This window comes from Triturus cristatus, chromosome 3_1 (assembly GCF_964204655.1).
Source record: "Triturus cristatus chromosome 3_1, aTriCri1.1, whole genome shotgun sequence".
Taxonomy (NCBI): Eukaryota; Metazoa; Chordata; class Amphibia; order Caudata; family Salamandridae; genus Triturus; species Triturus cristatus.
The window spans coordinates 275833612-275850546 of record NC_140583.1 but is presented as its reverse complement, the minus strand read 5'-3'; the positions used below and the strand labels follow the sequence as shown (position 1 = coordinate 275850546).

Below are 16935 nucleotides of genomic sequence, written 5' to 3'. Positions count from 1 at the left end.
GAGGAGGTGCAGACAGAGGTCAGCGATGCACAGAAACAACTTGCCAAAACTTTGGGTGCCTTGCAGGAGAAGGCTGAGGACTTGGAGGCGAGGTCTAGGAGGAGTAACCTACACATCACAGGGCTGCCGGAGATGACCTCCACTGGCAATATGGAATTATTCATTGAAAAATTGCTTGTTACGCACCTGGGCTGCGAGATATTCTCAGGTATGTTTGTGGTGGAGCGGGCACACAGGTCCCTGGGCCCCCGGCCTCCACCGAGGCTACTGCCACGGCCAGTTATTGCCAACGTCCTCAATTACAGGGATAGAGACGCTGCCCTGAAACAAGCTAGAACTAAAGGTGGGCTCCACGATCTCCCTCTTTCCAGACTTTACAGCGAAAGTACAAGAAGCGAGACGCCAATTTGCTCCTTTGAAACTGAAATATAGACTACGCTATGCTATACCATTGAAAGACCTGCCTAAGATCTCCGGATGCGTTCAGGACTCAATGGGACCAGAGGAGGCAGCTGGCGGGCTGCGAGTAGCGAGGAATAATGCAGCCCCGCTTGTGTATGACTTATTGCTTGGATTGGTCTTCTCTTGTACTGTTGTACTTTCTTTCCTCCTTTGCTCCCCTTGGCCTGGAACCCCGGGTCTGGGTTATGGTTCCTGTTCTGTATCATTTATGGCCCCAGCGTACTGCAAGTATTGTTTTGCATTTCTATATTGCTAAGCTGCACTGGGCCCTGTCATCATGTTTGGTGACCGCTCTGTGTGTTGGGCGGGAGAGGATGGGCTCCTGCGGCCAACTGGCCGATATGGTTATTGCTCACAATGGAAGCATCTGAACCGTGTTTAATGGCTGCACTGTGGTTTCTAATTTGCAATTTTTCACTTTGTTCTTTGATGTGCTGAGGGTAAAGTCCGCCCCGTGTGTTACTCACTGTAGGAGAGTAGGATCTGCACCTTATGTTGCCCCCACTTTTTTTCTGATGTTTACACTGGTTTCTGGCTATAGTCAGGCTGGGACCCTACTAATCAGGGCACCAGCCTCTCTGTTCTCTCTAAACAACTTGGAGTGCATATTAGGTGCACTAGTGATTGGATATTGTGGTACCTCATGAGCCCCTAGTATGTGGTACCTTAGGTACCAAGGGCATAGGTACTTCACAGGCCTACCAGGGGCTGAGGCATGTATTATGCTACCCCTGGGAAGCAGACTAAAATCGGACACCACAGGCCTGCTACTGCAGCCTGGGTGAGGTGGTGCTAGAACCCCTCACTGAGATATAGGTTCACTATCTCTCTCCCTGCACACACATTTAAACCTATCAGTCACCCCTCAGGCAGGCCCTATTAATCCTGAGGGCATGGTGCTTAGTTGCCATGTGAGGGGGTGCTTCTGACTGAGCAGGGCCCCTCTGCAGTTCTCAGAGTCTATTCTCTGGGGCGGTTTGTGAATGCGGTCAAACCATATACTCAAGTGCATTATAACCTCGCGGTTAATGGTAACTTTGGAATGGCTGCATCAAAACATGTCGTGTTTGGTGTCAAACGCTTTAGAATCATACCCCCACACCAGTAACTGGTGTGGGAGTATGATCCATCCTTCTAGAGGGAATAGACATGTACCTACTGTGAAAACGTGGTAGAATCCTGAAGAGCCCTGACATCTCAAAATGGATGCCACCGGTCACAGACACTGGGCTGCCCTCCTGCTGATGACCGAAACTCGCAGTGGAGGAGGCCCAACAATAGGTATCCTGTCACAGGGAGGTGTGACCACCTCCCAGACAGGGTTTAGTGTATTGGGGCTGGGTGGGTGCACTCCTAGAGTGCTTTGAAGTCCTGCACTGGGGAAGCAGTAGGCTCCTCTGTGCATATGCATATGCAGTTCAAACCGGCTCTGGCGTGAAACTGGACAAAGGGAAGTGGGTGTAGCCACCCACTCCCCTGATCCTCCCATAGGTGGGGCTGAGGCAAGTGGACCCCACGAGTGACGAGGAACAGCAATCCCTGGGTACCATGCACTATTTGAGTGCAATCCCTTCACGACGTTCTACTAACTTGTGCATTGGACCACGTGTGATCCAAGCCTCCAGCAGGATTCCCACTGAAGATCAGAAGCCTACCCCGTCCCGAGTGACTGTGGGTCCCTGTTGAAGGAATCCTCCCGAGGAGTCTTCGCGATCCCTTGCCAGTTGGCTTGTGGGTCCCCAGAAGACTTTTCTACAGTTCCAAAGGGCTCCCCTGGTTGCTCCAGGCCTGCCCTGACTTACCCTCGCTGGGTGAGTCCCTCAGACCTTGCTGGTCTGCACCGCTGACTTGTCCTTTCCACAAGACTTGCTGTTACCAAGGCTTGTTGGCTCCAATCTGGTCACCGACACCACAGTAAGCTGTAGATTTCGTGGGACACGCTGAATCCAGCTCCTGGTCATCGTCGACGCCTTCTGGACCTCGTGGCTGAAAAGTCAAGACACCCATGATCACCTGAAATCACCAGACGGCGGTGGGCATCCATCTTTCTAGCCCCGGGTCACTGCCAAGTGACTTTGAACACTGTCCCCTCTGCTTTCAGGTCTTCCTTCTTTGGAATCCAGGCTTGGATTCCACCGGACACTTCTCCTGTCTTCACAAGCAGGAAGTCTTCTTTGGCTCCCATTGAAAACGACGCCGCGACCCGACACCAAGACACACCTACGCACCCGGCTTCCCTGGGTGAGGTAACTCCAGCACTACGGTGCTCCTGTGGGTGTTGGCTCTAGAACTACTTACCCTGTAAGTGACTTGCTTGTAGACTCTCCCAAAGTACCTTTAAACTTTAAATTTCCAATCACAACTTGCTCCATTGAAGTCAATTGGGATCCGCGGCTGTGTTCTCACACAGCATGCGTCTCAAGTGGGTCCTTTACTTACCTGCCTTGGGTGGATTCGTGAGGCCCCAGCACTTCTGAAGGCCCTAGGCCTTGTCTCCTCGCAAGTAGTTATCTCCAAGTCTCTTTTTTAGTGTATGGTCTGGTACGACCCTAGGGCACCAGCCATTTTTGTGCTTAATTTATTGTTAAACGTTGATTTGTGCATATGTTCCTGACTTCTAATCTCATAAAGAGATTAGTAGAGTGTGTCTAGTAATAAATACATATATATATTTGATATGAACAAATGTTACTTGCCTGTAAACTGTGGTTCTCCAGTATTGGTGTCTTTCATAGATTCACATGCTTGAATATTCCCCGTCGTCGAAGTGGGAGTCCCACGGTACATAAAAAGCAATAAGTCTCATGTATATAGATACATACATAAACTATATAAGAATAAAATACATATACAAATAAACTTTATATAGTTCAAAATAACATATCAAGTCAAAAGTACCATAGAATAACATTGACAAATAGGAAAGCATTGAAAAAAGGAATCACTTTACTGACATATCCATGTCGTTTTTATAGTCCAAACGCCAGCCAATCAGGCGCAAGCACCCTCTAGAACCTTCTCCTCAGAGGCTCAGGCCCTCAGATTTTCGTAGCACAAGAGTGACAAAAGAGTCTAATGAGGAGAAGAGAGCCTCTGAGGGGAGGAGGGTGGGTCGCATGTGAATCTATGAAAGACACCAATACTGGAGAACCACAGTTTACAGGCAAGTAACATTTGTTCTTCTCCAGTATTGGGGTGTCTTTCATAGATTCACATGCTTGAATAGAATAGTGAGCAGTACTCTGCAGCCTGAAGAGGCCGTATCAACGTTGCATGAAATACAATGACATTGTATGATAAAAACACACAGCTGATAACAACCCAAGGAGGAGGGAAGTAACAGAGGCTCACCTTATTTGAAGAGATTTCGAAGAACTGCTTGGCCCACAGCCGTATCGGCTTCATTGATTGCATCCAGGCAGTAGTGCCTCGTGAAAGTGTGCCTGCTGGACCACGTAGCTGCCCGGCAGATCTGATGAATGGGCACACCAGCGATTAAAGCAGTGGAGGAGGACATTGCTCTTGTAGAATACGCCCTCACTCCAGAAGAAAGAGGCTTGCCAGCCTTCTGATGGCAGAAAGATATCGCTGAAGAAATCCAACGTGCAATTGTTGGTTTGGTAACAGAATGTCCCTTACAGGTTCGCCCGTAGGCAACGAACAGTTGATCAGACTGGCGAAAGGGTGCCGTTCTGCTGATATAAAACTTGAGACACCTCTAAGTCCAAAGAGTGCAGACTGTTACGCTGGAGATTGCGGATGAGGAAAAAATGTTTTTAAAATTACCGGTTCATGAAGATGAAAATCGGACGGCACCTTTGGCATGAAAGCTGGGTTAGTGCGAGGGATAACACAGTCCGATTTAAATTTTAGAAAAGGAGGCTGGATTGTAAAGGTGTGAATGTCACTTATTCGGCGAGAGGAAGTCAGTGCAAGCAGGAGGGGGACCTTCCAGATTAAAAATTTGAAATCCGCTGAATGGATTGGCTCTAAGGGCGCCTTCATAAACTGCGCCAATACGATGTTAAGACGCGACGTGGGCGGAGGACGCCGAATGGGTGGAAACATCCGGAACAATCCTTTAAAGAATTGCTGAATTACTCTAGATGAATAGAGAGAGGAAGAGCCGTCCTGACGAAAGCGAGAAATTGCAGCTAGAAAGACCTTTAAGGTGGAGTGAGACAGTCCTGACTATGCCAACTGCAAAAAGAAAGGCAGAATCTGTGCCGGGGAGGCGTGCACTGGGTGGATGTGAACAGACTAGCACCAGTGACAGAAGCGCTTCCACTTTAGCTTGTAGGTCTTCACCATGGAAGGCGCCCGCGCCCTGGCAAGAACTTCCCTGCAGGCAGGTGGAATGTTCAAGTGAGCAAATTCAAGGTGCTCAGGTTCCAGGCAGACAATTTGAGTGAACTGGGATTCGGATGGCAGATCCGACCGTTGTTCATTGTTAGAAGGTCCGGCCGAGGGCGAAGCAGGATGGGCTCGCACTGAGAGAGGAGCAGTAGCTCCGAGAACCATGCCTGCAGAGGCCACCGTGGAGCAATCAGGAGAATGTGGCACGGTTGTGTCCGCATTTTCCACAACACTCGAAGAATCAGAGGGCTCGGCGGAAAAGCGTAGGCAAATATCTTGCACCAATCCATCGAAAGGGCATTTCCGCGCGACCCTCTGTGCGGAAGCCAACTTGGGTAAGACTGGCATTTGCTGTTCTGTGGAGTTGCAAAGAGATCCAGGTTCGGGTGACCCCAAAGTCGGAAGACAAAGTCTAGAGTCGGCTGTTGCAACTCCCACTCGTGGGTCGATGACGTTGACCGACTGAGTGAGTGTGCGAGAATGTTGGAAATGCCGGGCAGGTGGACTGCAGCGAGCGTGATCCGATGGAGTATGGCCTAATCCCGGATCTTCTGAGCCAGCTGGGAAAGCAGTGGAGATTTTGTCCCACCCTGCTTGTTTAGGTAGTGCATGCTGGTGGTGTTGTCCATTTGAATGAGCACTGATTCCCCTGAAGCTGGAGCCGGAAGGATTTGAGTGCAAGGAAAATTGCCATCAGTTCTAGTCTGTTGATGTGCCAAGAACGTTGAGACAGAGTCCATTTGCCTTTGATGGACAGATCTTGAAGGTGTTCACCCCACCGTTCCAGGGAGGCATCTGTGGTAAGAACGAGTGCCGGGGCTTTCGCCAGAAAAGAAGTTCCAGCTGCGATGTTGTGAGGTTGTGTCCACCAGTGCAGAGCCTGTGCCATGCGAGCGGTTACGAAGATCCGGTCGCTGAAAGATCCGGAGATCTGGCGCCATTGTTTGTCTAGTTCCTCTTGAATGGGACGACTCTTCAGTCTGCAATGTGGAATCAAAGAAAAGCAGGAGGACGCCATCCCCAGAAAAGACACCAATATGCGGACTGAAACGGACCGCTTTGATCTGATGGAAGCTGCGAGCTGCAGGATCCGTGTTTGCCGATCGGCAGACACGAAAGCCATGGCCATGGAGGTATTGATGGTAGCGCCTAGGAACGTTCTGTGCAGAGCTGGCGTGAGCTGAGATTTCTGTATGTTGACTGACAGTCCTAGAGAGTGGAACAGAGTCCGACAATACTGAGTATCTAGGGATGCTTGGTGATAGGACTGAGACTTGAGACAATCGTCCAAATACGGGAATATTTGGATGCCTCGCAACCGCAAATGGGCCACCACCGGGTCAAGGACTTTCGTGAAGACTCGAGGAGCTGAGCGAAGCCCCAAGGGCAGGACTTTGAATTGAAAATCCCTGTGGCCTACACGGAAGCGTAGGTATTTCCTGTGGCGTGGTAAAACTGGCACGTGGAAATAAGCGTCCTGAAGATCGATTGTCGTCATGAAGTCGTCCTGAGAAAGGAACTGAAGAATGTCCCTCAGCGTTAGCATGCGGAATGATTGGTCTTTCAGAAACTTGTTGAGGGACCTCAGGTCGAGGATAGGGCGCCACTCAGCAGATTTCTTTAGTACGAGGAAAAAAACGGGAATAGAAGCTTAGCCTCTTCTGAGATTTCGGAACCACTTCGATGGCACCTTTCTAGAGCATAATGCTTATCTGATGGAAAAGCTCTTTGAGATGAGCAGGAGGAGGACCGGATGGAGGGGTGTTTCGAGGGAATTTGACGAATTCTAGGGCATGGCTCTTTGAAACAATGTCCAACACCCAACGATCTGAAGTGATCAAGGACCAATTTGAAAAGAATTTTGAGATCCGTCCTCCAACTCAGGAGGAGGGGGCACTGAGAGGAGGGGGGATATAAACAAAGAGAGTCATTGTTTTTTGGAGGAGTTCCCCCTATAGTTGGACTTGCCTCTGTAAGATTTACCAGTCTGTTGTCTGTAAGACTGTGGGTTTTGGGAGGAAAAACGTTGGTGTCCTTAGCTGTAAGAGCGGTATTGAGTGGAATTGCCATGAAAGGAAGAGGTGGTGCTGCGTCCGCGAGCACCCCGAAAAAGGCTGCCTTCTAAACTGCAGCGTGCCAAGGGAACGAGCCATCTCAGTGTCCTTCTTGATTGTTTGGAGGGCCTCATCCACATGCTGTCCAAACAAGGACTCCCCATCAAAGGGCATATCGAGAATCTTTGCCTGGACCTCTTGACGAAAAGAAGTGGAACGAAGCCAGCCCTGCCTCCTTATAACAGCTGCTCCAGCCAGCTGTCGAAAACCAGTGGAGGCGATGTCTACAGAGCGATCAATAATCACTGCAGATGCTCTATCACCTTCTTGCAGGATTTTGAGAGCGTCCGCTCTAGAGGGCTCTGGAATGAGCTTAATGAAAGCCTCCATGTCCGACCACATTTGGCGATCGTAACGGCCCAAGATGGCCATGGAATTTGCTGCCCTTACTGTTGGAGGCCATGGTAGAGAACTTCTTCCCAATGGCGTCCAGGCGACGGCCATCACGGCCAGGTGGAGAAGAAAGTGGAGACGAGGGATTCTTCGAGCGACGTTGTGCCGCCTGGGTGATGACTGAATCCGGCTTAGGCTGGGACACCAAGCAAGCAGGAGAAGAGTCCGGGGCCTTATACATTTTCTACAACCGCGGAAGCACTGCCGGGACTGAATTAGGTGTTTATTAGTTTAATCCCTTCATTCCAAATAAAGTCAATTATGGGCACGGCCCGAACTTGTTTCTGTGGCTGTGATTTGAAATCATAGAGAAAACAATCCTCCTCTCACAATCATGGGGAGATGAAATCGCTGCGCCGCTCTTTCCATCAGCTGATGGAAACCTGTAATGTCAACAGGTGGAGAGTTCACAGGCGACTTTGGAGGCGAAGAAGGCGAATTTATTTGATAATCATTCCAGTCGGCCATGGTGTCGTCATCATCGCCCTGGAGTTCTCCATCTTCCGTATCCTGAAGAACGTCACCGTCACCCTCTGCAGGGGGTACTAGTGAAGGGGCGGATGGCGTTGGCTCCGCCGGCACTGGAGGAGGAGTAGGAAAGTTCGATGGTACATCACGTGGAGAACTGTGAGAAGAAGGTGGAAAGCGGCGATTGTAATCCTCCAACATAAATTGGAGATTAGAGATGAGGGATAAAGGAAGCTGAGCCATTGGGACCTGTGTAGGAGGATCCTGCTCCTCTTCTTGATAATAATGATCGTCCAGATCCTCATCTTCGAAATCCTGACATTTAATGAAGAGTTCAGATGGACTGCGAGCAGCCTGGAATGTGGAATGAATGTCCTCATCAGAAGCAGAGTCATCCTCGTTGCCAGAGGGAAACAACTGTTGGGGTGGCTGAGTGGCTGGTGGCATAGTAATGGAGTCCAAAACAGCGTGACGACGCTGAAGCAAGGAATCGTCAACAGGAGCAGATGTTGGCGTAGACAACGGCACCAGAGGAAGAGATGCAAAAGTTGACAACACAGTCGACGAGGCCACCGTCGACGAGGCTGCCGCCGACGAAGCCACCGCCGACGACGAGGCTGCCGTCGACGAAAATTTAATCATCGACGACGACGATTTCTTCTTTTTAATCGATGAGGATTTGGACGTCGACGGGATAACCAGCTTCTTCGTCGTCTACGAGGAGGATATACGAATAGTCGACGAGACAGGCTTCAATGAAACACAAACCACTGTCGATGGAGAGAACGTCGACGAAGCCGTCGTCGACGACATAGGGAATCTGCTGGAAACCGTCGTCGACGAGGTTGAAGAAGCAGCAGATTTCGTCGACGGAGGGACAGTCAACGAGCCCGTCGACGGTTTGGCACGTTTTTGAGTAGAAACATGCGCTGAAGGAGTCACAGACGCCCGAGAGTGAGATCTCGGGGGCGTTGACGTAGTAGCAGAATGTACTGGCACCTTAGAAACTCCCAAAAGGTGAAGCTTTCTCTTTTTTAGAAAGGGAGAGGGCAAGTCCTGTACACTACTAAGCTTGGAAGAGACTCCGGTGCGAGCAGAAGCCACACTTTCAACCTCAGAGAGAGGATTATCTGCGTCCTTTAATTGTTGGAGCCACAAAAGGAGGCGACCCTCCCTGTCCTTTAGAGTCTTTTGTGAAAAAGTTCTACAGATTTTACAGTTGCCCACCTTATGGTCGGGGTAAAGGCAGTAAATACATTTTTCATGAGGGTCCTCAGAAAAAAGTCTTAACTTCCCACAAGAAGCACAGGGACGGAAAAGAGACTTCTTACTTGAAGACATGAGGATAAGTTGAAGAAAATCCAAACCAGAGAAAAAAAACTGAGCAGAGCTCAGGGAGACTCCCTTCACACGACGTGCAGTAGAAAATCTGAGGGCCTGAGCCTTTGAGAAGAAGGTTCTAGAGGGTGCTCGCGCCTGATTGGCTGGAGTTTGGACTATAAAAACGACATGGATATGTCAGTAAAGTGATTCCTTTTTTCAATGCTTTCCTATGTGTCAATGTTAGCCTATGGTACTTTTGACTTGATATGTTATTTTGAACTATATAAAGTTTATTTGTATATGTATTTTATTCTTATATAGTTTATGTAAGTATCTATATACATGAGACTTATTGCTTTTTATGTACCGTGGGACTCCCACTTTGACGACGTGGAATATTCAAGCATGTGAATCTATGAAAGACACCCCAATACTGGAGAAATATACCTGTGTGGTGTCCTTTCATTTAGTAATTCAAGAGATTATAAGGTAAAACAAGCTGCTTTACATTCCTCTAGACTTAGCCTGAAGGCTGCTCTCCACAGCTACCACTAGGATAGCTTTCTTTAAAAGGTTGTCTTAAATCCATCTACCATAAGAGTCGAATAGTACTGGTGCAAGGTATCCACTTTAACTAGTGAACAGCATGTACCAGGCCAACTTCTCACACTCACTGTCCAAGTTTTGCAGAAAATGTTTTTTTGTGGGGAGGGCTGGAGGGTTTCATCAATGCTCAGTTGGGGATTGGATGGTGTGGGCGGGGGGTGGGGTTTGATAAGTTATGCTTTTTTTTTTCTGGAGTATATACATGGTACTTTTGTTATGCAAGGAGCGTGTTTCTGCCTACCAGGGTGATCCGATGGTCTTTCTGTCCCATAGTGCGGCGGGATGGTTTATGCGGTTACAATTTTACATGTGGTTTCTAAGGTGATGGTTTGAAATTATTAACTTGGAATATCAGGGGTCTCAATGACTTTCGGAAAACCAGGAAGGTGATTGCCTACCTCAACCGCCATAATATAGATGTTGCACTCTTACAGGAGACCCATCTGCCTATTGACTCGCAGATGCTCACCCACAGGCACCTCCATGGCGCCTTTCATGCTGCTGGTTTTTCCACCCACGCCCGTGGGGTGCTGACATGGGTCAACAGTAAGGGTGGCATCTTTCTGGAAGCCCTGGAAACCAACAAGGAGAGGCGGTTTGTTATTTCTAAGATCAAAGGGAGGGGGATGGAGTTTTTCACCCTCAATGTGTATGGCCCGAGCTTTGATAATCTGCAACTCTACAGAGACGTGCTGGCACACCTACGATGCTGGGCATCCCTTCCACTGATTTGGGGAGGGGATCTTAACTGTGTCCTCGATCCGTCGCTGCATCGCTCCAGGGGTCCAGTGCGGAGGCAGTCGGGTGCGGGCAGAGCTGTTGAAAATGCTCTGGCGGAAATTAATATGCTTGATGTCTGGCACTCCAGAAATAGAGGTCCAGGGGGATTCGCACATTACTCTGCCCCTCATATCCTGGATACCAGGATAGATTACTGGTTTGTCTCCAGTCTCCTTTCTGCAGTTATCCGTAGTTGCGAACTTCACCCACGCTCATATTCCGATCAATCCCCCGTTCAGTTATGGCTGGAGACGCCGTCTAAGCAGCCAGAACCCTGTACATGGAGGTCCCCGCCTTACTCTATTAGGTGTTCAGGGCAGAATTAGCAGAATCCATTGAGGGTTTCTTTGACACTAATATTGGCTCAGTTCCGCTGTTCTCAATAACATGGGAAGCTTTCAAAGTGTATGTCAGAGGGATTGCTATGTCCAAACACTAAGGAGTGCTCCGCTCACTCAGGAATCAACTGACAACCCTGGAACAGAAACTTGCAACCCTTGAGCGTGAGGTGCAGGAGGGAGGCACTGAGCGGGCGACAGCGGAGATACAGGACACATTGGCAGAGTATCACAAAACGGAGGACAGAGAGGTTACATTTCTTGGCAAATACGCTGTTGCCAAAACGTATGGCGAGGGGGAGTGCCCCGGTGCCACGCTGGCAGCAATCCTGAAGGGTAAGCGGGAGACAACTGGAGTCGCAGAACTCCATACAGACACTGGCGAGCTCCTACAGGATCCCGAAGCCATCACCAATAGGTTTAGGGATTATTATTCTGACCTATATCAGTCCCACCAACCGGGAGGAGGGGGCAGAGCAGTAGAGTACCAGGAATACATCAAACTTCCCTGGCTGGAAGACTGGCACAGGGAATACTTGATGAGACCATTTGACGCCTGGGAAATTCATGAGGAGCTTAAATCTATGAGAGCAGGGAATGCTCCTGGGCAAGATGGCCTGACAGTAGCATTTTACAAGGAGTTTAGGGATCTCTTGGTCCCTCACCTGATATCACTTTTCGAAGAGATGGAAGAGAGTGGGATAATGCAGTCATCGATGCGGGAGGCCGTGTTGGTCATCATCCCACAACCGGGCAAACCTTTGGATGAGTCCTCATCATGTAGGCCGCTATCGTTATTCAACGTGTATCCAATACTTTTTGCTAAAGTATTGGCCAATCGTATAGCCCCAACTCTGGTCAGCCCTGAGCAAGCTGGCTTTGTGCCCGGTCGCACACTCAATCAGCTTACAGTTTTTAGGGCTATTCAACATACTAAGCCTGAAGTTAAATTAGCTGCAGTATTCTTAGATGCCGAGAAGGCTTTTGATGGTTGAGTGGGATTTCATGATGCTAGTCCTGAGGCGAACGGGTGTGGGAGACCTTTTCTCTAACTTAGTGGCTGTCTAGTATAATTCCCCCCACAGCAAAGCAAGGGTCAAGGTGGGTAATGTGGTCACTCCCCGTTCAAAATATACAGGGGCACTCGACAAGGGTGCCCACTGTCGCCGCTCCTTTATGAGATCGTGGCTGAGCCCTTGGCGTGTGCTCTACGGGAGTACCCTAGTCACTGCGGGATTCCTTTCACTGGGTACAATCTAATCATCTCCACTTATGTGGATGATACCCTGCTATACATCAGGGACCCAGAGTCTAACCTCTCCCCAGTTTTGAGGGAGATGGTGCGCTACGGCGAATTTTCTGGTTTCTGTATTAACTGGGCGAAGATCGTTATTTTCCCTCTTACGCCGGCTTTGGATCCCATCGAGTTGGGTTTTCCGTTGCAGTGGACTACCGACTCGATGCGCTTCCTGGATATACAGGTTCACAGTAACTCTGAAGAGGTGTTTAATGATAATTATGGTAGAGCTGTGGCCAGACTAGAGGAGGATGTCTGCAGGTGGATACGCTTGCCTTTATCTCTCATGGGCCGAGTTTCTGTGATGAAAATGGTGGTCCTTCCTAGGTTTTTATTCCTTTCCCGCAACATACCGATGATACTCCCTCCCCCCTTTTTCAAGTGACTGCTGATTCAGCTTGCCTGGGCTGGTATGCCACCCGAGCCCCAATGGGAGATTTTAACGCTGCCTTACTCTATGGGAGGGCGGGGTGCCCCAGATTTAGAACTTTACTACTATGCAGCTCAATATATGCCTGCTTTTTATTGGCTACATCAGCGAGTCCGGCCGACACATTTGCACATAAGAGGGTTGCGGCTGTGCCCTCTTCCTTGGCTTTGTTTCTGTTCAGCGACCCACGCAGATGCTCGGGTGTGCTGGATTGTATCAATTCCACTGTACATGCATGGTCGAACATCTTGAGGAAGCAGGCTGCAGCCATATTATATTCACCTTTAACCCCTATTACGAGTTGTGCGCTTGGCTGCTGATCCTCCTTGAACCGGGGGCGCAACGCGCCCTTACAGCACTCAACATTACGTGTTTCGGCGACTTATTTGTCGACGGCGTTGGGCGGGAGTGGGACGACATTGCCTCAGATGGGCGTGAGGTCACCCCTCTGACTTTATTTCACTATTATAGGGTGAGGCACGCCCTTCGCAGCACTCTGGGTGACAATCTGTCTGAGCCCCAGAGGTGACGCCTTTTACTCTCATGTTAAAAGCAAATTCTCCCTGTAAAGTCGTTTCAAACATTTATTCTCTAACTCAAGACTATCGGAGGCACCACTTCACCAAGGCCAGACACGATTGGCAGACTGATTTGGACAGAGTGCTAGATGATGCCACGTGGCGCTACTGCTGCGAGGCCACGCAGCGTATCTGCCTGAATGGCCGGCACCGCCTCATACATTTTAAATTCATCAATGGAGCAAATTACACACCTCTCCGACTTCACAAATATGGCCTTTGAGACTCTGCGAGGTGCGAGAGAAGTGGTCTTGACCCTGCAGGGTTCTTACATATGGCTTGGTTGTGCCCTGAGGTAGCCAATTATTGGTTAATCATCTTCCAGAAACTTAGCAAGATTGCGGGTGAGACCCTAGACCCAGATCCGTTGCTTGGCTATTCTAAACATCGTAAACATTGTGCAATGGCCCGCAAAATATTATGTTATATTGCAATACGCAAACCGAATTGTACAGTGAACTGTTCCCTCCCGGAACCGCCCTAAGAATTTCTATATCAAGAATAATAGCTAATAAGACATAATTGTTTTTTGTGAGATTCTTTTCTCCCTCTTCCTGAATGTGCCTGGCGGTAGGCTGCCACGATGAGCTGTTGGTTATCCTAGTGGGCATAGTTCCTGGGTTACAGCTCGGGTATTGCATTAAAGGGCAGTCATTGTGGTACCTTTGGTGGGCCTGCCCACTCACACGGTTTCCCCAAAATGTGTTCAATGTAATTAATGAAGATGGCGATTGTCTCCCTGTATTGGTCATCACTCTATTTCCTGTTAAGCCCTTCGATACCGTACACTCTGCACGGAAGATCTTTGGATAAAGTATGTATGTATATTGTGATGGATTTGCTTTCATGATTTTTTTCCCCCTTTAGTCAAAATCGATATTCTTTGTATTGTTGTATTCACTTGCAAAATTTAATAAAGAAATAAAAAAATAAAAAACACACACACACACACAAGGCATCTGATGCATTGCAATGAAGCACACAGAGGTAGACTAATACACTTAATACCCAATCAGAGGAAAGGGGAAACACGCCTCTGTGCCGACACAAATTGATAAGGACAAGAAGAAGCTGAAGCAGGTGATTTTTTCTTTTAATGACAAAAGCTCAGCAAGCGAGACCTAACGAGCACTGACAGGGGTAATAGATCCAAATAGGTTTAAAATTACACAGGGGAGGATAAACAGGACTTTACAGACGTAACCAGAGATCACTTTGTAGTTTACACCTTTAAATAACAGCCTTGTAATCTGAGGTATCGCTATAAAAAGTCTGAAGTGTAATTTAAAGATACATAATTCTGTGGGGTTACAGTCTTCTAAAGTTTACGGGGGGTGCAAGTATAGCTGGAGGAACCCTTTCATGGTCTCAGCTGGTAGTGAGAGCAGTTTAATAGTAGCTTTGCTTTCTCAGTCAATACTGAGAACTGATTAGCTGAGCTGTGCTAGCAGATAACTGCAGCTATACAGCACGACGGGCAGCAGCGCTTACACGTCTTCCTAGGAGTTTTCTAAGGCTTTACTAAGTATTCAGACACATGAGTAAGAGCTTACTGTCTTACAAAATACTGAAAGCTTTGAAAGCATGTTTGGCTCCGCCAGGTACTACTGGTAACTGTGTAAACTGTGCTCTAGTGGTGTCTGAGGATGCCTTACAGGATATGCATAGGATGAGAGACAGCTCAAATGTTTCATGAGCTTCTGAGAGTCTTCCCAACCATAAGAGACTAACCAGTGTGGAATAGAGGAAAACATCAACATTGTCATCAGGACAGAAAATAGGCCTAAGTGTTACTAACAGAAGAACTTGCTTTTCACTAAATTACATTACCATAACTTCAGTGTTAATGTGCAGTCTGTACTGACGACTAAGGTTGTTCCATTAGTCACAGGCTCAAAATGTCATTACCCGCAGACAGTTTCAATTTCCTCCATCCCATCCATAAAGTTATTGCAAATCTTGGATGCTACTTACCTGTGGTGCTGGCTGGCCAGACACTTGCAGAGCATGCTGCAAGGCCTGGCTGAACAGATCATTTGTGATTGGTGTTCCAGACTGGACGGTTGTAGACATTGGAGATGTCCCTGAGGAATGCCCCTGTAGAAATCAAAATGAACACTGCTCTTATTAACCACATGTAGTAGAGAGAGTCTCCTTGTCACCAACAGGGACTATGAAATGGAGCAAAAGGGTTTTTCACAAGGATTTGTGGGGGGCTTACCAAAGCATCACTGACTGCGGAGATGTATAGGGCGTACCGGAGGTCAAAGGCCATCATAAATGCGGCAATTGTGTTGCTTGTCCTTTTACATCCAATACCCACACCTTTGTACATTCGAATTGTAAACATACATTAGATTTTTTCTCTAACTGTAACACGCACAATGTTGTATACTGTATATGCTGTCCCTGTGGACTGCCGTACATTGGCCAGACCCAACAACCGGTAAAAGCTCGTATATGGCAACACAAGTCGCATACAACGCTCAGTTGAGAATGCCCCTCTGGTCTCTCATAATGCAAAAAAAAAAAAAAAAAATACAGCTGATGAGATCAGATGGCAAGTTATTGACATTGCCCTGAACCCTGAGAGAGGAGGTGACATCACACAGATCCTTCAAAGGCATGAATGTCATTGGATAGACAGAATTGATTCTATCAACCAGGGCCTCAACTCCGCTGAAGAGTGGCGAGGCTTCGTCGCCTCATTAACATGATTAGTACAATCTTCTGTTTTTCGCAAAATTGCAAACTAACTATCGTGGTCTGCTATGTATTTCGACCACATGTTGGGTATATTCAAGACTGCCTCGTTCCCCATGTTATGCATATTTTGCACTGCCTCGTTTCCCATACACTTACCTTCCATCATATCTGTCTTTTGATAACCCTTTTGTCTACTGCACGTATGCTATGCCTCCCCTTTAAGGACTACATTAAAACTGTTACTAAGTTCATTCCCTTACCCTCATGTATGTCATGGAGACCTCTCGGGGTGCTGTATGTATGCAATCCAATACTTTATATACTGACTGCTCTAGGAGGAACTATTACACATATCTATATTGTCAATATGTCTGTGATACAAATGTAACCATTGTAATACCTTGTACCTCCATGTCTCTCATGTATGTCATGGATACCTCTCTGATTGCCATGTATATACCAGGTTATTTTTGATATACTTACTGCTACAGAAAGAATTATTATACATATCCACACTGTTAATTTCTCTGGGATACAAATCGATGCCCTATTCAAACACCGGTACAAACGTAATTATGTATGTGCAATTCTACGACTAGGATTACAATCTAATTGTGTACTTACAATTTGGCGGCCATGGCCACATTCCGTTAGTTTATAATACACTATGCAAGCAGAGTGCATAATTGTACCCGACTAGGGAGAGTTACATAGCAAATATGCAAATAAGCAAGTTGCCGTTTTTTCACCTACATTTTACTGCTAAGAATTTTTCATGTATTTTTCACGAGCAGTTAGATGTAACTATACTGCGTCTGATACGCTACCTATTTGGACACTGAAAAGTTCGAGGGGCCTCTTTAAATTCACTATACAACGATACCCTGGACTTCCATGTACCTCTCTTATCTTCAGCTGCCCAAGACTAATGTGCTTATATCTGTTTCTTTTTAATTTTTCACTCTAATCTGACCCTCTCCTCACCCGCATACTTGTTTCTTTTTATTATTTATTATTTTTCAACGTATCTTTAATCTCTCTTGACCCTATCCCGTAGGTCTTTCTTCCCTTTTAAGTTTCCCTT

At 47.6% G+C, this 16935-nt stretch overlaps 1 protein-coding gene across 3 annotated transcripts in view; it reads right to left on the bottom strand.

Moving 5' to 3' along the window:
• Positions 1 to 16935, bottom strand: part of UBL7 (ubiquitin like 7) — a 171799-nt gene that overhangs the window by 7653 nt on the left and 147211 nt on the right. For all 3 annotated transcript variants that reach the window (XM_085643883.1, XM_085643884.1, XM_085643885.1), the window contains exon 10: positions 15120 to 15242. In XM_085643883.1, coding sequence (XP_085500009.1) covers positions 15120 to 15242 — 123 coding nt within the window. The remainder of the gene's footprint in view (positions 1 to 15119; positions 15243 to 16935) is intronic.